The 24098-nt window shown below is 39.1% G+C and overlaps 2 protein-coding genes across 2 annotated transcripts in view; both read right to left on the minus strand.

The window, feature by feature from the left end:
* LOC311074188 (uncharacterized protein) overlaps nt 1–3904 on the minus strand; it is a 47642-nt gene extending 43738 nt beyond the window's left edge. Inside the window, exons 1-2 of the mRNA XM_084100587.1 lie at nt 3805–3904; nt 46–369 (exon numbers count right to left, since the gene is read on the minus strand). Coding sequence (XP_083956713.1) covers nt 46–369; nt 3805–3865 — 385 coding nt within the window. The 5' untranslated portion in view covers nt 3866–3904. The remainder of the gene's footprint in view (nt 1–45; nt 370–3804) is intronic.
* A 16728-nt stretch (nt 3905–20632) lies between these two features.
* The window catches only part of LOC311074061 (uncharacterized protein), a 51600-nt gene continuing 48134 nt past the window's right edge, over nt 20633–24098 (minus strand). Inside the window, exons 4-8 of the mRNA XM_084100331.1 lie at nt 22001–22090; nt 21579–21641; nt 21087–21134; nt 20861–20941; nt 20633–20749 (exon numbers count right to left, since the gene is read on the minus strand). Of these exons, the coding sequence (XP_083956457.1) occupies nt 20694–20749; nt 20861–20941; nt 21087–21134; nt 21579–21641; nt 22001–22090 (338 nt within the window). The 3' untranslated portion in view covers nt 20633–20693. The remainder of the gene's footprint in view (nt 20750–20860; nt 20942–21086; nt 21135–21578; nt 21642–22000; nt 22091–24098) is intronic.

Raw genomic sequence — 24098 nt, forward strand, 5'->3', positions numbered from 1 at the left:
TAAAGGGAGAACCTTTTTAAATTGACCAGATAATCATAAACTTACCATGAAGAATATGCAGATAAACAAGTGCATCAGTTCCTGGTTGTCTGTCATTCACATATTGCCGGCAGCTGTATAATCCATAATCTTCTTCTGTGACGTTCTTGATGTTCAGAGAGCAGTCAGACTCCAGACTCAGTCTCTCGTGTTTCTCTGTGTCTTTCTTCTTTATCCCTAATTTAATCAGTTCAACTGCTGCTGTATGTCTGAATCTGTTATAGTAGGTCCATGTAGTTTTAGATTTGCAGCCAGAAAGAGCATTATTACAGGACAGACGCACATTTTCACCAGAACTGATGTACACATGATCCTCCACTCCACTGATACCTGAAACACAGTATATCTCAGTGATCATTATGATATTAATAAATGAAAAGCATAAACCATACTTGCATAATAAGCAGAAGATTCAAATCATACAGTTTTTTTCCAGTGTTTGATAGTTAATGCATTCATTAACATTTATGGATAAACCAAATCAAACGCCTCTTTAAGAAGGAATAAGAAATACCCTGACTCTGAAACAAATGTAAATAATGTAATATTATCATATCTTGAACTCTTGATTTCAGCTTAGTCATAAACATTACTGGACGGCACAGGATTAGTTGATCCTCCTCTTCAACCGTAGAAAATACACTAATAACTGACCTTAAAAGCTCTTTATCTGTTCTGTGTTTCTCTCTTTCCTTCAAACTCACCCTACTGTGACTTATGCACAGCTAAATACAAAATAACAATTCAAAACCCACAAAGAATATTTGTGGAACAGTTCCCAAAGGAAGGAGCAAAACTCAGGGAAGGTTTGCTGGGATCAGTAGTTCACTCTCCATCCAGACACAGTCGTGATGATACTGTACTTCTGTTCTCTGACCACACAACATCACTTCACTGAGCTGAACACTCGTTGTGTGTTTGATAGTGAGTTTATGATCAATCATGAGCTGAGTTTGGGAAGTAGTTAACAGTGAATTTGATCATGATTAGGGCCCTCTCAAGTAAAAGTCATGACAAAATAGTGCATTAACAAATCATTTAATACAATATGATTAAACATGCTAAGAGAATATTTGTATTCCTTTACACCACCAGTACAACAAAACAAACAAACAAAAGATAAAGGTTATTTGTAGTTCTTTTACTCACTGCGCATTCACTGTGTGCTCATACTATGATCTCGATATCAATATTGTTAAAAGCGCTATAGAAATGAAGGTGACTTGACTTGACAATATGAGCTCATCCCAGATAGAAATGTTGTTGTTCTATGAATGTTTTGAGAGCATTATCTTACGTTCTTGTAATGTTTTCTGTATATAACTTTATTTTTGTTACCAGAATGTTCTCCTAAAAGGAAGGATAACACTCTCTAAACATTCTTATACAGTTTTAGCAGGAAGTTTCCCAGCAGACACAGGACTGAACCAACTTTTCATCATATGTCTCTAGTTTCCTGTTTACACTCAGTGCATTTGATATGTAGTCCAAATATGACCCCAAAAATGTATAGAGTGATTTTTTTTTTTTTTTTTACATTTTTAATAATACACATAATATATTTTTTTTTGGTTTACTTCTCATCTATACATTAATGCTGTGTTTGGGAGATTTTAAGTACTTTTGTGTCTATTTACTGCAAAATACCTCAGCTACACCATTAGCATGCAAATGAAATATTACCTTTTTATGAAAAAAAAAAAACACATTAATGATGATCGAAATTAAATCTGAGTTGTTTCTGGATATTGTTCTAGGTGTGAGATGCATAATTCTTCATCTGCTGGTTAGAATCTTTTTTGCAGATAATATAGTTTTGCCAAAAAGTGTAATTACCATACACTTCCAGCAGAGGCGCCGTAGAGATCCATTCAGTTTTTGGGATGTGACGGACTGCTCTTATAACAGCTTTTGTCATGAATATATATATTTAAATATTTTAAAATACATTAAATCAGTATTTCTTTGTTGTTATTTGAGGTCTTTTGAAGTGTCTTGTTTTTGCAATAATGCCACATAAATTTGCAGTAATGACACTAAAAGAAAAGACGTGAATGCAGTTACAGTACATATTATTTATTTCAATAATCCAAATGTATAAAATTATTAACTTTAGAATAAGAAAAACATTTTTAGTACATAAAACGTAAAGAGTAAACACACCTGTGTGTGTGTGTGTGTGTGTGTGTGTGTGTGTGTGTGTGTGTGTGTTTTTGTTTATATTACATTGTGGGAACCAAATGGCCCCACAAGGATAGTAAAACCTGAGATCACCTCCATTGTGGGGACCAGCCAGCGGTCCCCATGAGGGAAATGGGTTAATAAACATACTAAATGATATTTTTTTGAAAATGTAAAAATGCAGAATGTCTCCTGTGATGGGTAGGTTTAGGGGTAGGGTTAGTGTAAGGGGACAGAATATACTGTTTGTACTGTATAAAAACCATTACGTCTATGGAGAGTCCCCACAAAGATATGTGCGCCTGTTAGAGTGTGTGTGTGTGTGTGTGTGTGTGTGTGTGTGTGTGTGTGTGTGTGTGTGTGTGTGAGAGAGTGAATGCACACAGTACTATCTGCTGTGTTTACGTGAATACTCGACTTGGCATTTTGATGTATTTCTGTGTTTATTTGGCCGTTTAGGCGCGCAGCCGAAGACAAAGGCTACTATGCTTGTCCGTGTTGCGCTCGGAGCGCGCGCACAGCATCCTGTCAGTAGAGTTCAGTTCTCTTTCGCGACTTATCGCGCTTTTAATGTTTATTTTCAATATAAAGCACATCCTGTTCTTTTCTTTCTCATCCATTCATGTTTTGTTATTAATAACTTTAAACAGAATCGTCAACTGAAATCTGCGCGGATTATCAAAAATACGACACATACGGACATAAAGGGTCTCTGCGCAAAAGTGAAAGTACCAGCGGGTGAAATGTCTCTTTGCACAGCAAAGCACCCGTTTCAATAAATTGATATATTAAAGTTTATAAAGCCTACTTTTACATTTCCGCTGCTGTTCTAGAATGTTTTCGCCAGCTTGAATCCCAGTGCAGGAGCTGTTAGGTTAGGCTAGCACAGAAACGTAAGCGGTTAGTTGATTGCTGTGGTGACTCGTGACACTCGCGAACAGCACTGAACACGCACTTTTGCCGGCACAACTTTAATATTATTATTATCATAAACTTTTCATTAACTTCAGTAGGCTGTACTACAACAAGGGAATTGTAATTGGCTGCTTTTTCTGCAGAGAGCCGATCTCTGTTGATGTGTTTTAATTGTTTCATCGATGGTTTGTTGGTAAAGGGTGAGAGACCTCGCGAGCCACATGATTTTTGCCAAAGAGCCAGGTGTGGCTCGCGAGCCATAGGTTCCCGACCACTGCTCTATAGCAACGCTCTCCCACATATTAATCTATTGAAACTGCGCTTATTTCCGTCGTTGGTATAAGTAGCAGTGGGTGGAATAGACAAGAAATGTACAGTTTTCTACCATCTTGCTGACAACTTTTCTTTAGTCATTCGGCAGTCTTGCAGCTTGAACCTCTGCAGGAAATCCACCCTTACACTCTTAATATGAAGATAATTCTTCATCATCAGATGTTTGAGTGACACTATGTCCAGTATCAGGAATAATACAGTATGATCTGTGTGTATCAATACACAACTCTGAGATCACAACGTGAATGTGTGCAAGAATAAACTGAGCATGTTCAAATGAACTCTTTCCAGACTAATTCCACTAAATGTCTTTAGAGAAAATACAGATTTCTTTACCTGTGAGAAGTGAAGAGAGAATGATCAGTCCCAGCAGACACAGATCACACTTATCAGCCATTTTGTGTTTCTGTCAGTCTTTCTCTTCATTATATATAGTTACAGCTCTTCCTTTAAACATCATCAGCTCCTCCTCTGGTTGGTAACTTCCTCTGATCTCTTCAACTCAGTGTTTAGTCCTGACTCTATGACACAGCTGAAGAAGCGATCAGAAAGATCTCTGGTGTAAAACTGTGTTGACTTTGAAAAGCTCTGGATCAGAAAGTGAGCTGAACTGTACAGTGGAGTCCAGAAACCAACCAAGTCCATAAAGAAGTATTATGTTTGACACTGAACAAAGTGCTTTAAAATGAACAGATCCACACAAATCATTACAAACATATATTTTTCCTCTCATTAGCAATGTTTCCATCACCCTGTTTTTATGCATATTTTGAAGTACCGCATCAGAAACGAATGATGGAAACGCAACATTTATAAACTTTACGTGTGGATGGAAACCCAGCTATTGTAGCTACTGAGTATTTGTCAGAGAAAACAATTTCAACATAATGAAATATAGTTATTTTTAAGTGACCCAATACAGTGTCCTCAGAGTAATTTTTATGTGTCTATTTCTTTTCTTTTTCAGTTACACTTTTTTTTCCCCATCACATCACTAACACATTGTGTTGCTATATGGGTGTGCACCATGAAGCTTTTATTAGGCTACTAAGTTTGTGCTTGTGAAACCACAAATTCACAACCTCTAGAAGTGTTGCACGGACAGATGTGTCAAGATCACACTTCATCTATATATACACAGCAAAAACTCCAGTGTTAAATTAACTCTCCTGGGAATTTATTTCAGACCACACTCAAAAGTGTTAAAATAAGGGTGTCACAACTTTTTACGTTCATTTGCACAACAATGGTGTTTTGGGGCCTGAAAACGCAAATGTTTGAAAACGGGTTTCAAAGTGCAAGTTTTTGAAAACGGTCTCCTCATAAACAATCAAAATGTGAATCTCTGAAGACGATAAGGTCATGCACATGCGTATTACGTGTTCAGTCTATAGTGTTTCATCGCCATCTGATGGCCTGGCAGCAGAATACAGTTTTTAGTCGTTTTTGCGGATCCGTGTGAATGGGGAGCGTTTTAACAACGGTGTCATCTGTACGCGGAAAACTCAAAGGAAAGACTTCTCCGTTTTAAGCATAACTGGGTTGTAACAACCAGACAAGAGAAAAGGTGATCAGGTGGTGTTGGTTATGTTTCGACATAATCATCATTTGACCTGAATGACTGAACTCATTTATATTCTAATCTCTGAGTTTGATTTACCGTATTGATTACAGCCACCCTGTGATTCTACAGCATAAGATCCAGCATTTTCAATATAATTCTAAGGATTTCTTAAAGTTGTTCTGATGAAAAAAATAAAATGATAGTACAATATAGTACTTTATACAGTACAGACTGATTCAGAGCAGCTTCACTGGGATAAACAGGAAAATAATGATGCAAACAGATTCTCCTGACTCCTGTAAAGACAATAGAGTCATTATTCAGATCAATTCAGTTCAGTGGTGATTTGCTTCAATAACTGTGTAAGGTTCATCAATTATGAAATGATTCAGCAACTCTTCCCCTCATTCTTCAGCACCGAAACAGGGCTGAATAAACGGGACTAAGTGAGCTCACGCCGGTCTATTTCCCGCGCGTCTCACTATCTCTGTAGCAGGAAATTTCCAAAAACAGTGAGAGCGAGCACAACGCTGACTATGCTCAGCTGAGGACAGTGCTAAGTGTGATGTTCTCCGCTGTGATTATCAGTTGAGACTCATTAGAACGTCTTTCGCCGCCGTCTATTCTTAAAGCGGTGCGCCTCTGAGTGTGTCACTTGCTAGGGTTGCGCTCACGCAAGCCACATTTATCAAAGACTAGCCCTCTCTCTGGGAGCGCGCGAGCTCCACCTAGCTGCATTTGCGGACCACTAGGGGCTAAGTGAGCCCATGCCAGCCTATGTCCCGCGTGTCTCACTCTCCTGCTGGAGCAAGCACAGTGCTTAAGGGTCTGCAGCTTAAAAAGATTTCTCTTCCCTGTGGCTATCAGGGACAATTATTGAGCATATCACTCTCTAAAGAGCATCTTTAGCCAGTGGTTGTTTTACAGCCCCGCGACAAAGTCACTTGCCAGGGTTGTGCCCACGCAAGCCGCATTCATCAAGGATGAACACTCATGGCAAAGCGCAAGTCTCGCCTCTCTGCGCTCGCGTTCTGCAGCTCAGCAGCGACCAAGGCCCCGAAGCAAAGCCGTAAGCCGCGCCTCCGCCTGGCCAAACGCTACTTCTATGATCACCAGTCCCCGACCTAGCGTGGTGATCTGCTGTCTTAACTAATTCAGCCCTTAGCCACCCGGGCTAAGGCTTGGAAAGATATCCCCGGTGTGTAAAAATGGGTTCTGGACATGATGACATGAGGTTACTCGCTCCAATTCGCTCACAGACCCCCCCCGCTTCGCAGGCAGAGTCAATACTTCATTGAAGAGCAACATGGCTCACGTCCTCCACACTGAAGTACTGAGCTTACTGGTGAAAATGCTGTCAGGCTTCTATGGCTGTTACTTCCTCGTTCCCAAGAAGGATGGCGGCATCAGGCCCATCACAGTCCTCAGACATCTGAACTACGCCCTCACGAAATGGCTGTTCAAGATGCTAACTTTGAAACGAATCCTCACGCTAGTATGCCCAGGGGCTTGTTTTTTTCTCAGTGGATCTGAAAGATGCATTTCATATCCAGATTGTCCCCCTTCACAGACCGTTTTTGAGGTTTGCATTTCGAATGGGTTGCATACCAGTATACAGTCCTACCATTGGACTGTCTCTGGCACCACCTGACTGCATCATATCCTACAACATCTGGACAAACCTGGGACTTATGTGAGGATCCTGTTTGTGGACTTCAACTCGGCCTTCCAAACATCCTCCTGTCCAAACTAACCCAGCTCCCTGTGCTCGCCTCCATCTGTCAGTGGATCACCAACATCCTGACAGACAGGCAACAGTTAGTGAGGCTGGGAAAATTCTCATCCACACCTGCATAATCAGCACTGGCGCCCCCCAGGAGTGGGTTCTCTCCCCACTGCTCTTCTCCCTGTACACCAACGACTGCACCGCAAAAGACCTCTCTGTCAAACTCGTGAAGTTTGCAGACGACACAACACTTATCGGCCTCAACCAGGACGGTGATGAGTCTGCTTACAGACTGGAGGTTGAACAGCTGGCTGTCTGGTGCAGTTATAACAACCTTGAGCTTAACACACTCAAAACAGTGGAGATGATTGTGGACTTTAGGAGAAACCCCCTGCACTCCCCCCCTCTCACCATCATGAACAGCACTGTGGAAGCAGTGGAGTCATTCAGGTTCCTGGGCACCACCATCTCTCAGGATCTGAAGTAGGAGTTCCACATATACTTCCTTCACCAGCTGAAGAAGTTCAACCTGTCACAGGAGCTGCTGATACAAGTATACTCTAAAGTCACTGAATCCTCTGCACTTCTAGAACTAACTGGTTCAGCTCAGCTATCAGATCTCAGAAGACTACAGCGGATAGTCTGCTGAGAGAATCACTGGTACACCCTTCCCCACTCTCCAAGAACTGTACTCATCCAGAGTGAGTAAAGAGCTGGCAGAATCACCCTGGACCCCTCACACCCAGGGGTCTAATTTTTGGAATTAACTCTTTCCCTGCCATTAACATAAATTTCCATGATTTATGAGACTTATGCTGTGTCCCAATTCACCTACTTATTCTACGCTACAGAGCTCTGAGCACCAGAACGGCCAGGCACAGGTACAGTTTCTTCCCTCAGGCAATCCACCTCATGAACAGTTAATGCCTGCACTTGGCAATAAACGTGCAATATTTAAACACTATTTATACATTTATTTATTTAACACACCACACGTCTTATTTACATGTCCTTGCATTTGTACATACATACCTGTATGTAGCAGGGTGACTGAATCCACTTATGAGAATATCATTCACCTGTGTGTTAAGTCCCCAGCTTGTCTAGGGGTGTGGGACTAACAAACAGATATATATTGTAACGAATACGACTTTGGGTTAATTTGAATTAGCTCAAGAATATAGGGAATTTTGGAAATATTAATAATTATGACTCATGGTCATAATTCATAAGTCGCATGTACATTTATTTTATCAATTATAGAGATTACCTTGTTCTGTAACTGATCTAATCGTTATTCGTCCAGCGAATAAAGGTGAGATTATCACAGTTAAGAAGGGGTATCTCTTTACAAACTCCGCGAAAGTTTGATCTCCTGGCCACGGACATCAAACCTTCTGAGTTTATTAATTAAAACTACTCACTGTAGTCTATCGAGCGTGTAGCAAGATCTTTCGTCTCATTGACTTTATAAAAGTGGGCTTTCAAATACAGAGACAGTTAAAAGGATATATGGATTTTAATACATGTAAAACTAAAGATTATATGAGCTACAAATACAAACGTACGTAAAAAATACAAACCATAAAACAAACACACATTTAACCAAACAAGAAAATACGTGATCAGGATAACATGAAATGAAAGAAAGAAAGAAAGGAAGAAAGAAAGAAAGAAAAGCTAGTAATTATTACATACAGAAACCTAGATTCACGAGACACCGGGAAAACAGCTTTTATCAACTCAATATACTTGCAGAATTCTGTGCTTTTTCTGGTGAGGCTGAGGCAGGAAAGCGAGGGTGGTCCTGTTTCTGCTGCGTCTTCCAGTGCCGCGGAAGTTTGAAAGGCTTACTGACTGTAATGTTACCGAGAAAGTTCATCTCCCGGGACGGGAGAGGTTGCAAATCTTGGTTACAAAGACGGCAGGCTTTTACATGACGCGGGCCATGTGTCCCAGAGGCCAAGGCGAGGCCGGTCCAACCGGAGGAAGGGTGAGAGGTCAGGGATGAGAACGACCGGAGAAGAGAAGAGGAGAGCAGGGATCAGAGAGGAATCAGAGGGGGTTTCTGCCTTTTAACAGACCTCTGTTTACGCCTTCTCTCCGAGGCTCAGCAAATCAGATTGCCTTTCCTGAAGCGGGAAAAATTATCTTTGTGTGAAGAAAAACACGCCTCCTTTGACCATGTGTTTTATGAGGGAAAGGATCATATTAAGAAATATGATATTTCCTGGAACAAATGCATATTATTGTACTTTGCAGTCAAAATTCGTCTCTGTGAGATGGAGAGGATTACAGAGATATCACTTATGACAGGTAAAGCTTGGGGAAACATAACGTTACATTTATATGCATAATTACACACAAATAAAGTTTGATTAAACACACAATAAAGTTGTCAGTGTTTCTGTTATGGCAAGTGACGACACTTTGAGAAACATAGGAATACATATCAAACATCTTAGGGGTACTTTTCTCTGAAAAGCTCCATGAATGTTGTGTGGGTGTGTGGGTGTGTGTGTGTGTGTGAAATGTTACAAGGCCAGCCGAACTGGCGCTGGCAAATTGCTCCTCGTGGGGCAATTATTAACCAGTACGGACACGATGACGATGTGTCTTCCCATATGATCACTTAATGCGAGAAGCAGATGTCATTGTTGCTACAATATATATATACCCAGGATGGAAAAACCAAGGATGACTCAAAACATGTGTCAAGTTCATGCATTTATTTATTTCAGCCTTATGTAAAATAAACTACAAAAAAAAACCTCAATAAAAAAGTGCAGCACAATATACAGTCTCCACGGCTCCCATCGCGTTACTGAAACGCACGAGGAGATTGCCCGCCGCTCGCCACGCTGACTTCCAGCTGATCGGGAACCCCGGTCCGACAGCTGCCTCCACAAAGTCACTTGACAGACAGCGCGGGGAGACGCTATCAGCACCCAGCAGATCGCGCTTCCAACCACACAGTAATCCACACAGTAATCCACACAGTAGTCCAAACTGTCTGACGCGAGCTGCCCAGGAAAAGTGAGAGACTCGAGAGCACTTCACTAGCTCAACTTATACACCCCACTAATTGCCACTGATCCGCTTCAGCTGCGGGATTCTCACCGCGCCAAACTCAAAACACGGGACACCTGCAGAAGAGAAACAGAAAACACCCACAGCAACACACAAAACACGCACACAGACCTCACGGGTCATAACATGTGCTTAGTTTATTAAGCCCCCTCCCCTTTCTTGTTTGATATATAAGGGATGTGTGGTGGCCACTTGGCATGCGTCTTGGTATCGCCCTTGTGACGTCATCCGTGGTTGCCGCAGGTATCTTATTGTTTGTTGTGAACTCGTGCTTCTCGTTTTGTGCAGGCGGTTTATATGAATTTCTCTCGCTGTCAGGCTTAGACGGTAAGGGGTTTTCCCCGCCTGCTATGGCGTTATTTTTTAGTCAAAAGTTATGAGCGTGTAAGACATGCTCACGAGCACATTATGTTATTTCACACGCGCAAAAATGAACCTTCAGCTGGCATGATAAAAGTACTCGCGCACAAATTCAACAACCGAGAGGTGTACAGGTAGCTGCGAGCGAGCACCTGGCATACTCTCATAGGTTAACTCTGCTTGTACAGTGGAATCCTGCTCGAATGGAATGTAGACTCGAGGGAGCAGAAATCAGCTGAGCGAGCAGAAATCCACTGCGCGAGCAAAACAGCATTCCGCGAGCAGAAGCCCACTGCGCGCGAGCAGGATTCCTCTCGGTTGTTGAATTTGTGCGCGAGTACTTTTATCATGCCAGCTGAAGGTTCATTTTTGCGCGTGTGAAATAACATAATGTGCTCGTGAGCATGTCTTACACGCTCATAACTTTTGACTAAAAAATAACGCCATACCTGCTGTGTGTTTGCTGCCCACTCCTTACAGGTATGTGTAGCCTTTTTGTTAATGAGAAGAAATTGGCCGTGGTTGGCAATTTATGATCTGTCTAGTCTTCAGTGGCATTGATAGCATGTTCCTGACTGAGCGGCTGTATTACATTATGGTGCGCGACTACGAAGCAGTATGTGCCGTGAGCATCCCGCGGTACGTAAGATTATAGTTTTGTGTATTAATAATTTGTTTCTGTTTTTAATATTATCTTTCTGCTCGGCAGGCCCCTCCTGCATAACTGAGGGTCTCTTGGGCTATTCGTGAGAATCGAGTATCAATGCTGAACTGTGATCGTGTATAATTTCGACTGCTTCGCTCTTTTGCCTCGACATCCATCAAGATAGTAACTTTTAGCTTCTGTGTTTCTGTCGCACGTCGCTTGTGACGATTGTGCACTTCATCTGACTTAAGCATCTTGTTTAGTCTTGTGTAAGCTGGCTGGCTGTCTCTTTTGGTCGCCGTCTATTGGACTCCATTGATTCATAAACATGTATGTATGATTATTTGTTTTTGTTCTTTTTGTTTATTTCGTGTCGTATTTTTGATCACTAAAACTGAGTGAACTTGTTTTATGTGGTATTGTGAGTCCTAATTCTAGGTTAAGTGGTTTAAATCCTTGAAGTATTTGACATCTCATCTTCTGGGATTGTGTTTATGTTTGTGGTGTGTTTCTTATTGTTTTCTTTGTTGCAGGAGCTGGGGGTTTCTGGAGGGTGAAGGCGAAGCTGCCATATGTGTGGTGTGCTCACACCTAGTGCTGTCTTCTGGCATCTAACCTTCACGTTATTTTCCAATTTGGCAGCTGGCCCTTACCTCCAGATACTTTTCCCCTTTTTTATTAGTTTCTTTAAATTGAGTATTATTTGCTGTGTGTGTGTGTTTGAGTAGATTCGGATTGATGGTGTTCATCATTTATAATGCCAGTGTCTGAGTTTTAACTTTGAATTCCTAACTATTTATTCAACATTGACGAACAAAATAAAACTTTGCTATTTTTCTATATATGACTCATGTCTTTTCACCCACTCACTCAAGATGAACCTGTGTGCCCTTTGGGCTATTTCCCTGGTTTTCCGGGGTGGCGTAGTCGATCATATATTGCCATTTCTGTTAAAAGTGTGGTAAACCTTTCTCAATTTTCTTACACTCGCACCGCAACGCTACATGTACATACCATCTATTGTCTTTTTTTTTGTATATTGTTTTTTTTTTTAAATCTATTTTTTGTTTATTGTGTATTTTACTAATTATATTTTTATTATTTTATTATCTGTGTCCTGTCACAGTTTGTCACGATCCACACAGGGAAACAGAGAGATCCAATATGCAGTAGTATATTTATTTATTAAGGGTAAATCCAAAATCAGTGGTCAAGTCCAGGCATAGGTCAATATCCAATAGAGCAATCCAACATAAACAGGCACAAGACAACGGCAAGAACAGAACTTGGAAGTGGTGTGATACAAACAAGGACTCCGTGACAAACACTGAAACAACCAGGATATAGATATACACAGAACTAACAATGAAACAGGGAACAGCTGGGAACAATGATGATGGGGGACAGCTGAGTACAATGACAGTGATTAGTACAGACAAGGATAGTGGGGAAATAAGGACATCTAGTGGTAACCAGGGAACACAAACCAGACACTGTGACACAGTTATTCTGTTTGAACTGTGGAAGCTTCTGTCAACAAAACAAATTCCTCGTATGTGCAAACATACCTGGCAATAAAGCTCTTTCTGATTCTGATTCTGACAACAAACTGTACAAGTATCAAAATGTCATAGACTGACAAATCTATTTAAAGAGCTTTTTTGTAGATAATATTTGTGATGATAAACCAGTCTGTGTGAGCCAGTCCAGTGGATCTCGTGGTCCAGAGTTGAGGACCCCTGCTATAGGCACATACTCGCACACGCTTAGAGCTTGTGTTAATTGCACATAGAAAAGGAAGTTGAGGAGCGACCTCGATCCATCAGGAAACGCCACATGGGTCGCTGCATATATTTAGACTATAGACTTTATTTACGAGTTCACACTTTAATTGCGGGTACAAAAGTGACGTTGATTCAGTGCAGTTAACATTGACACATTAACATTGATTTAACATTGTTTTGATGGTTGCTTGCTATCTGGGACCCTCATCAAACACAGCTAATCAATGTCTCCAGGATTACTAGAAAGCTACAGGCAGGAGAGTTTATCAGGTTTGGAGCTAAACTCTGCATGACAGTGGCCCTCCAGGACAGCGTTTACCCATTCCTGGCTAAAACCTTTGCTTGAAAAGTTTTGAATAGATCTGATAGTGATATGTGATAATTTGGCCACACCCACTACACACTCCTGCCAGTCGGAAGGATAACAGCGCTAAACCCTAAAAGGTCCAAGTTTTATAACTCCACGAAAATGTTTTCTGGACGTATCCATACACAAGAGACACAAGCATAACAGATTGTTATGATCCAGAAGATCACATTAGCTTTTATTTAGGCTTTTTAGAGACATTCACGTGATTGTGTAGGCTGTCTGTATATGTCTTAACCTTTATTTAACTAGGAAAGTCACATTGAGGTTAAAACCTCTTTTACAAGTGAGACCTAGTCAAGACAGGGTCCGATAGCAGGATTAAACAGATAACAAGCCACAATAAAAACCAATAACAATGTCATATGTGCACTGCATTAAAGCTAATTTTTTTTGTTTGTTTTTTGTTTTTCAGATGAAGGAAAAGGATGCAAAAAGAAAAAAAGTATTGTGCGCACCTTGCACTCGACACCATACATAATTAACACATTAGACAGACCAGACAATGCCAGAGCAGAAGGCACCTATGCTGGAACTTATACAGTTATAATTGCAACTGGTAATTATACAGTTTATTTTATTAAAACACTTTTGGATGTCATACTGTAGAAACATTACTATAATCAATTGTATGATGAATCAATTAAATTAATAACACACATGACAGTTTAGAAGAGATCATCTGATCAGAGCACTACATGATTATATCGTTATCATCATCATCATCAAGTAGATGACATGATCTAACATTAAAACATCAAGAGTCAAAAATAAAATAAAAAATAAAAACGGACACACCACGCAGCCAGTGTGTAGCCGGCCTAACACATCAACCCAATTTTCATTTTCAACCAAAATTTGACGTCTAAACGATGAAGTTTATGTCTAATAACATTTCTAGCTGGGGTGACCTCACATTGTGGCCATTATATTTCTACCAGAAACACTTGTATTCGTATCAAAATGACATAAAATAGCTAAAGTCATCCCCATCTACAAAAATGGTGACAGCCATTTATTCTCAAATTACAGACCAATTTCCCTCCTTCCACAATTTTCAAAAATATTAGAAAAACTATTTGAAACAAGATTAGACAGTTTCATTGAAAAATATAAACTATTAAACGATCATCAATATGGCTTCCAAGCAAATCGATCCACGGAAATGGCTGTATTAGAGCTGGTTGAAAAACTGACCTCTGCAATAGAAAATAAAAATTACTCAGTTGGAATTTTTATAGACTTAAAAAAAGCATTTGATACCATTGATCATAAAATATTATTAAAAAAGCTTGAAGTATATGGCATCAGGGGCGTTGCACAAAGATGGATTAGTGACTATCTCAGGAATAGATTTCAGTTTGTGCAGTTCACCAATGACAGGTCACAGCTTCAGAGGGTCGCTTGTGGGGTTCCACAAGGATCAGTCCTTGGACCAAAGCTATTTTTATTATATATCAATGACATTTGTAATGTGTCTACTCAATTAAATTGTGTTTTATTTGCTGATGATACAACTTTATTTTGTTCCAATCAGAATTTGGGACAGCTTCTGGACACAGTGGAAGCAGAAATGAAAACATTAAAAAAATGGTTTGATGTTAATAAACTGTCACTAAATATAGATAAAACTAAATTTATTTTATTTAGTAATAAACAAATCAAATCAAATCAAATCAAATCAAGTATATTTGTATAGAGCTTTTCACAATACAGATTGTATCAAAGCAGCTTCACAGTATTAAAATAAAATAATACAACAAAGTTTGTTTCTAGTGAAATTTATTGATTGATAGAATAAAATTAAATATCCCCAAAATATCCCCAACTGAGCAAGCCAAAGGCAACAGTGGCAAGGAACCGAAAAAACTCCATCAAGTGACCTAATGGTGTCCTAAAACTCCATCAGGTGACCTAATGGAGAAAAAAAAAACCTTGGGAGAACCCAGGCTCAGTCGGGGGCCAGTTCTCCTCTGGCATTTATGAACTAGAGGCCGGATTGTAGTTTGAAACTGTGAGATTAACAATATTATATGAATGCCTGGGTGAAAAGATGCGTCTTTAATCTAGTTTTAAACTGGGAGAGTGAGTCCGAGCAACGAACAGTATCAGGAAGGCTATTCCAGAGTTTTGGAGCCAAATGTGAAAATGCTCTCCCTCCTTTGGTTGATCTGGATATCCTAGGTATGACCAAAAGCCTTGAATTTATTGATCTTAAAGAGCGCGATGGATTATAGGGTGATAGAAGATCCGTTAAATAGACTGGAGCTAAGCCGTTTAGGGCTTTATAAGTCAGTAGCAATACCTTATAATTAATACGGAACTTTATAGGTAGCCAATGTAGTGATGATAAAATCGGTGTTATATGATCATATTTTCTTGATCTAGTAAGAACTCTAGCAGCTGCATTTTGGACTAACTGTAGCTTGTTTATTGAGGATGCAGGACAACCGGCTAATAAAGCATTACAGTAATCTAGTCTCGAGGTCATGAATGCATGAACTAACTTTTCTGCATCAGAAACTGATAGGATATTACGTAGCTTAGCAATGTTTCTAAGGTGGAAAAAGGCTGTTTTTGTAACATACGAAATATGATTTTCAAAAGACAGGTTACAATCGAGTATAACACCCAGGTCTTTTACTGTAGAGGATAAAGTAACAGGACATCCTACGATGTCAAAGTTGTATTGTGAGAGGTTCTGTGGGCGGTTTTTTGAACCGATAAGTATTACCTCTGTCTTGTCTGGATTTAATAAAAGAAAATTACGCGTCATCCAATCTTTTATATCTTTAACACACTCTGTCAATTTGGATAATTTAGCGTTTTCATCCGGCCGTGATGAAATATATATTTGAGTGTCATCAGCATAACAATGGAAACTAATTCCATGTTTCCTTATAATATTTCCAAGTGGCATCATATATATTGAGAATAACAGAGGGCCTAACACAGATCCTTGCGGCACTCCATAGTTTACTGGAATTATGATCGATTTTTCTCCATTTAAATAGACAAAATGGTAGCGGTCAGATAAGTATGATCTAAACCAGCTTAATGCTTGTCCTTGAACACCAGTATAATTTTGTAGTCGATCTAAGAGTATTGTATGATCTATAGTATCGAACGCAGCACTTAGATCAAGTAAAACTAGTATTGAGATGCAGCCTTGGTCAGAAGCTAAGAGTAAATCATTTGTGATTTTAACGAGCGCAGTTTCAGTGCTATGATGCGGCCTGAATCCTGACTGAAACTTTTCATAGATATCATTTTCTTGCAAGAAAGAGCCCAGTTGAGTGGACACAACTTTTTCTAGTATTTTAGACATAAAAGGTAGATTTGAAATGGGTCTATAATTTGCTAGATTATTATGATCTAATTGTGGTTTCTTAATGAGAGGTTTTATAACTGCCAGTTTAAATGTTCTTGGAACATGACCTAAAGATAAAGACGAGTTAATAATATTGAGGAGAGGCTCTTCCACTACAGGTAACACTTCCTTCAGTAGTTTAGTTGGTATAGGATCTAATAAACATGTTGTTGTTTTAGATGAAGTGATAAGTTTATTTAACTCTTTCTGTTCTATAGTTGTAAAGCACTGTAATTGTTCTTGCGGGGGGATAATTGAGGCAGAATTATAAGGTGTGATTGAGGATTGAACGTTTACAATTGTGGTTCTGATGTTTTCTATTTTCTCAGTGAAGAAGTTCATGAAATCATTACTACTAAACTGTAACGGGATATTTTGTTCGGGTGATGTCTGTTTATTTGTTAGTCTAGCCACGGTGTTAAATAAAAACCTAGAATTGTTTTGGTTGTTTTCTATTAGTTTGCGGAGGTGCTCAGCCCTGGCCGCTTTTAGGGCCTTTTTATAACGTGACATACTGTCTTTCCACGCGATTCTAAAGACCTCTAAATTAGTTTGTTTCCATTTACGCTCTAAATTACGGGTTTCTCTCTTTAGAACATGCGTAGTATTATTGTACCATGGTGCTTTCATTTTCTCTCTGACCTTTTTTAATCTAATGGGTGCAACAACATCCAATGTTCTAGAGAGAATGGTGCTCATAGTGCTAGTTAGTTCTTCTAGTTCATCTGTTTGTTTGGGTTCAGGCAGCAGCTGAGACAGATTAGATAAGCAATTTGAGAAATTATCTATGGTGGATGGAAGGATTGTTCTGCCTGGTCGAAAACGCGGCACAGCATGACATATTACAGCAGTACGTAATATGCAAGTTACCAAGTAATGGTCAGTGACATCATCACTTTGTGGAATGATATCTATATCGGTTGGATCGGTTCCATATGATATAATTAAATCGAGTGTGTGATTAAGACGATGAGTTGGTCCGGTGACGTTTTGCTTGACCCCAAAGGAATTTAATAAATCTATAAACGCAGCCCTTAACGCATCATTTGAATTATCTACGTGTATGTTAAAATCTCCAACAATTAATGCTTTATCTACATTGACCAATAGATCTGAGAGAAAATCTGCAAACTCTTTTAGGAAATTAGCGTAAGGCCCAGGCGGTCTATATACGGTAGCCAAGGCTAGAGATAATATGGATTTTTTTCTAACATCTAAGAGCGTAACATTTAGTACAAGTATTTCAAACGAAATAAACTTATAACCCGTTTTCTGAGTAACATTGAGAATATCTCTATAGACCGCTGCAACACCGCCGCCACGACCAATCAGACGGGGCTCGTGCTTATAGGAGTATCCTGCTGGAGTAGACTCATTTAGACCGAAATAATCATTTGGTTTAAGCCAAGTTTCAGTAAGGCAAAGTACATCGAAGCTATTATCTGTGACTATTTCATTTACAATAACTGCCTTAGGTGTGAGTGATCTAATGTTTAGAAGACCTAGCTTTAGAAATTGTTTTTGATTACTAATAGCAACATTTTCTGGTTTAATAACAATTAGATTTTTTCTAGATCCTGCAGTAGATTTATTATTTGATCTCACTAAACGAGGAATAGACACAGTTTCTATGCAATGTTCTACACTATTTATATCAGTTAATTTGGTGCAGCAGAGACTATGATTTGGACTTTTGGTTACTAGTCAAAAGGTATTTAACATTTTGGAGATGTTATCTGACAGAAGATCCGATCCGAATCTGCTTGGGTGTAAGCCATCAGCACAGTAAAGCCTAGGACGCTCCCAAAACAGATTCCAATTATTTACAAAGAGCAGTTTCTGCTCATTGCACCATGATATTAACCATTCATTTAGCGTGAATAATCTACTAAACTTTTCATGACCTAGTCGGTACGTGGGAAGCGGTCCTGACACAATGATCGTTATATCAGGCGATGTGCTGCGTACCGTATCGATCAGATTCCTAAAGTCTTTCTTCAGAACCTCTGTCTGGCGCAGCCTGATGTCGGCCCCTCCCGCGTGCAGGACCACAGTTCCGACGCGCTCCTTCAGAATCTCGGGAACGCGAGCAGCGATTTCAGAAACACGAGCACCAGGAAAGCAGTGACTATGCACCTTACTTTTATTTAACGTAGCGTGTACGTGTCGAACGATGGAATCACCGATGATCACAGCATCGCGTTCTGTTTCACGAAGAGGGGAGAAGCGGTTTTGTGTGGATATCTCGAAAACCAGGAGGGTCGGAGAGAGTTTTCTTGGTCTAGACCTGACTCGCGTCTTCCGCTGCGGAAATATCCAGGCTTCATGGTGGCATGTTGGAGCCGGCGTAAACGAGACCATAGCTGATCGCGGCCTCGACGCTCGGGACCGATGTTGAGAAACGCACGGAGTAGACGAGGTCGGAGTCAGCGGGTTAGTAACGTTAATCACTGATTTGTGTGCATCGGCGCGTGATGTTTCAAGAGCCAAACGCCGGTCTATCAGCTCGGCTTTTCTCACTAAAAGGTCGTGGATCTGTTTCTCAACAGCTTCCAGGTCAGACTGTACCGCGTGTAGCTTAAATGTGTCCTCACCTGCACCAAAAGGTAGACTACTTACATCTGATATATTCGCCATTGTAACAGATGGACAGTAAGTTAAGTTAGCAACGACGCTACCAGTGATGCTATCAATATTAATACTAATTTATGGCTTAAGTCTTGGATATAATCCGTCTTTTTAGTGGTACGGGTGTGGAGTAGACGCACGATAGGCGAAAAAAATGTTTGTTTGTAAATGAGTGCGGAGAAGACGCATTCAGCCATGATCCACAGGAGTAACCTATAAGAGTATCCAGCGTTGGATCACTAGGCTTGAGACGCGTCTGCTCAACAGTCCGCGTTGTAACTATGAGGTGAGGAAAAATAGAAAATGTTCGTTGTAAGTGAGTTTAAAGAGAAATCAAGAATTATAAATCAATCGATGGAGCTCCAAAGACAACAACGCGTTCAGATGCGACGCATGCGCATTCGAAAAACAAATAAATACAAATAAATACAAATACAAATACAAATAAATACAAAAGTCCAGATAAGAATTGATAAATTTGAACTAGAATTGGTAAATGCAATTAAATTCTTAGGTATCATCATTGACCGCAAGATCAGCTGGAAATCTCACATAACCTATATAAAGTTAAAAATTTCTAAAACACTGGCTATCCTGTCTAAAACAAAACACATTCTTGATACAAAGGCTCTAAACATATTGTACCAGTCTCTAATAGTGCCATACATGACTTATTGTGTAGAGATCTGGGGAAATACATACAAAACAATAATAAAACCAATTGTTATTCTGCAAAAACGTGCAATACGAATTATAAATAAAACAGATTATTATCACCCAACAAACAAGTTATTTATGAATTCCAACCTATTAAAATTTAATGACTTGGTGGAATTTAAAATAGCCAAAATAATGTATAAAATTATAAATAATAAATTTCCAGATTGTGTCCAGAACTTGTTTCAGATGAAATCTACTCCTTATGAGCTCAGAGGAACACTTATGTTCAGCAAACCTCAAATCAGAACCAATGTCAAACAGAGATGTCTGTCTGTTCAGGGGGTTAAACTGTGGAATAGTCTCGATGATGAATTGAAAATATGTAAATCCATTAGTAGTTTCAAGAAATTATTTTTTTTTTAAAAAGATCACATTATACAAAACTGAATGAATTTAGCTTCTTTTTCTTTTAGTCATTGTATGCATGATGACTTTGGGACTTGGTGTTGTGTGTAAAATAAATGTTATGCAAAAAGGATCGGCGCAATAAGCATAAGCTTCAGCCGACACCTTTTCGGTCGATCAACTTTTTTTTTTTTTTTTCTCTCTCTCTTTTAAATATTGTTTACATTGTAATTTAATGTTTGTTTCTATGTTTGCTTGTAAATTGTTTTTCTTTATTTTTTTCTTTTGAAGTTGACCGAAATAAACTTTAACTAACTAACATCTTTTCACATTGTGGCCATAATATGAGCACACAGTGAGTGCGCTGTGAGGTTACACTTGTGACTCACATTGTGATCATATGGAGAGATTACTGTGAGATCAACGTGTTGACTGGGATGTTAATGAAAAAAATCTGGCCTTTTATTTGTAAAAAAAAAAGACACATTTTAATCTAAACTTGGTGTCACTATTTCTTCAGGGTGATTTTTTTTCTGAGAAGAAGAAAATAAAACAATGAACAATCCTCTGTAAGTTTTTGCTATTTTAAATATTGTTGCAGATTTGCTCAAAACTCGCCAGTATTTTACTGTAATATTGTCGGCATCTCTATTTCCTCTGGGTGCTTCGAGTCCTTCCTCCCTGCAAAATAAAAGCATTGACTGACCTCTCATATGTGTTTTTATCATGATTGCAGATTGTTCCAGATCAGATGAGTGTGAATCATCAGATTGTGTGCGGCTCAAAACTCACCAGCTCTTCTTGCACAGATGATCTGAAGAAGAATCACAGTAGGAGCAGCAAACACTGCGATCTCAACAATAATCACAATCACTGCAGGAAACATGAGAGGAAGAAGAGAAACTGTACATGACTGAAGTCAAGGGTATTCAACTATCAACAGTTATTGATGAAGCTTTTACAGACTGACTGATAGTTTAATGTTATAAAGCTGTCAGTATAAATGAACGTGTCGTACCTCTGTATAATGATCCAGCAGTCACACTGACTTCAGTTTCTCCTGGATCTGTGGATCACGTCTGTTAGTTCAGTTCAACACATAATGCCACATATACACATCATCATCATCACATAATACTTGAGCTGCTAATCACAGAAATGATGGATATGTTTGTCATCAGTATCTTCTTACTTCAATCTCAAGGTGTCCGGAGGAGAATGACTATCGCCATTGACTAAAAATAAATCTATTTGATGCTTTATTCATTCATAGATATTCATGTTATAACTTATAAGTGAGTTTTTAGCACACTTGCATTTCTAAGTTTGCAGAAACATTGAAATGTTGAATATCTATTTACTGACGGCATCTAAAACATACAATGTTTCCTGTATGAAAACATTAAAATGCACAAATATTGAGGAATCCTTCGAGGTTGATGTGTGTGACAGTGATCATGTGATCATGAACCTTGTGTAGGAGCTGCTGCTGTAGTTCGTTCACACACACCTGGATTCAGAGAGATTGGTGTGGTGTCTGGAATCAGTGTTGTTGCTGAAGTTGATGTTACAACTATTAAAAACAAGATGGAAACAGAAATAGGATTACATAATGACAAGGCATTTCTTTTATAAACTGCTGTAGTCTAGAGCTGATCCGTACCAGTGTGTCCCTCAGTTCTGGTGCTGGGATGACACACTAACTTGGGATGAGTTGTGTTTAATAAATCCTCACTATGATTTAATTAATTTATCATAGCAGTGGCGTGAGTTACACTAGCTGTTTATTATGATTATTTTACTGACAAATCTGACTAAAGAGCTTTTTTTTTGTAGATAATATGTGTGATGATAAAGCAGTCTGTGAGAGCCAGTGCAAACCACTGAAGCGAGAGACTGATGATGTGTGACAGTGATCATGTGATCATGAACCTTGTGTAGAAGCTGCTGCTGTAGTTCGGCTTGATGTCTTCTCAGAGTTTGAGCTTCTGACTGGAGTCAGTGTTGTTGAAGCGACTGGAGCTGCAGAAGATGAATGTTCAGACGCATCAGGACATTAACATCATATTTTCATATTGATCATGACATGCAGTTTGTGTTCAATCATCACAGCTTACAGTGGCAGTAGTTGAGAAGAGAGATGTTACTGTATCATTTATTCCTGGTTTATATGAGAGTGAAACACAGTGAGCTGCTTCCCATAAAACCTTCAGCTTTCCTGAATCAATGACATTATTAAGCCATGAAAAACAGAGCGTTGCTATGGATGCAGGATTCTAACCGTAGAGACGGAACGGGCTATTTTCTTTAGCGGAAGCAATACAATCGTTTTTAAATCAATAAACACCTTTTTAAATCCATATTTTGTGTCAAATTATTGATTTATTTGGTAGGTAGCCATGTAATAAGTGAGATAATGTATAGCATCCGCATCGCGTAGGGGTCCTGATCAGCCTGTCGGGCTTGTATTCACTATAACAACTGCCTCGCTCTACGTTATCTCTTACTTATAATTCCTCAAACTGACCTCCTACATAGGTCATACTAGGCTTTAATAGATTTATGCAATTTTCATGTATGACCCATGTAGGAGGTCAATATTGGGGATTATAAGGATTTTACATGCAGTTTATGACTTTGACCACTAATATTTTACAATTGCCAAACGTATGAAGCCATCAGAAAGAGTAGAGCCAGTTGTAACGGCCACCTAGTGTTAAGTAGTGTTCATGACATGAATGTTAATGTGCCTTTAAGATAACTTCTTCTATGGCGTTATTGATAAGATAACTTATCAATATAGCCTTTAAGATAATAGCCTTTATAATAGATAATAGATAATAGCCATTAAGATAACTTCTTCTAGATGTTATTGTATGCGTGCTGTTTTTATGTGGGCGCGCACGCACAGTGAGAGTGAGATTGCTCGCGCAAAGAGGAAGATGACCGCTCTACTGCTGACTGTTGTAATGTAATGTGTTTACTTCTACTTTGATTTGTAGCGTGTTTTCAGAGTGTTTTCTTTTCCCCTTTAAACATTCACTCTTCATCATGTATGTGAAGAGTGTGCTTAACTGAGAAGAAACATCTATAAAAGTCTCGTGGAACTACCAGTTCGTTTGCACTGTCTTGTATTTTTCATCTGGGCAGACTTCAAACTCTCTGACAGATGTTACAAATTGGCGCCCGAACAACTGGATTCACCGGTCATCTTTTGTTCTTTGTCTACACGGAGGTTCGAATTTATTTATTTTTTTTTTTTGGAAGAGGATTTCGTTGCTGGAGTTTTTCCATTGCTGCGACTAGCTTGCTATCTATGGGCACCATGCGGTCGGTGCGTGACTGATTTTCAGGTGATGTTGGTGTTTTTTGTTAGTTTTGACTGATTGTTGATACTATTTTCGTGGATCGCCCAAATATTAACTGTTTTGGTAGTATATAAACGTTTGGACGAATTTTTTTTTTGTTTTTCTATCGACGTTTTTCCTTGTGGATCAATAACTGAACTGAACTATATTGTGCTGCATCGGGACATAACAGATAAAAAAAAATCGGACATTTATGCACGAATGACAATAAGGAACGGTGGAAAGTGAAGATTGTGTGCAAAAATACTCGTCTGGGACTTGGTTTTTCTCTTCTAGTTTTTGTGCGTGTCTGCTCATTTCAAGCCAGCACGTGCGGAATAGATCGCAATTGGCAAAGACACTTGGTTGAGTACATTTTTTTTTAGACTATTGTGTAAGTCACTAGTGTTTCATCTTTTTTTTCTGATACTTTTTTTTTTTTATGTGGGTCACATTGCTGTGTTATACTGTTGTAAAACATATCTTGGTTTGCAGTTAAAGGGGAAAATAATTTTCTGAGACTTTTTTTTTACATAATGCTGTTTTTCTTGTGGGTGTGGAAAAGTAGCATTTTACTGAGCTAGTACGGCTTTTGACTCTCATATTTGTGTAAGTTTACTGTATTTCGATTTATTATTTGCATTAATTGATTGAGTTGTGTTTTCATACATAATGGCTACTCA

This window comes from Abramis brama, assembly GCF_963993115.1.
Source record: "Abramis brama genome assembly, chromosome: 1".
Classification (NCBI taxonomy): Eukaryota; Metazoa; Chordata; class Actinopteri; order Cypriniformes; family Leuciscidae; genus Abramis; species Abramis brama.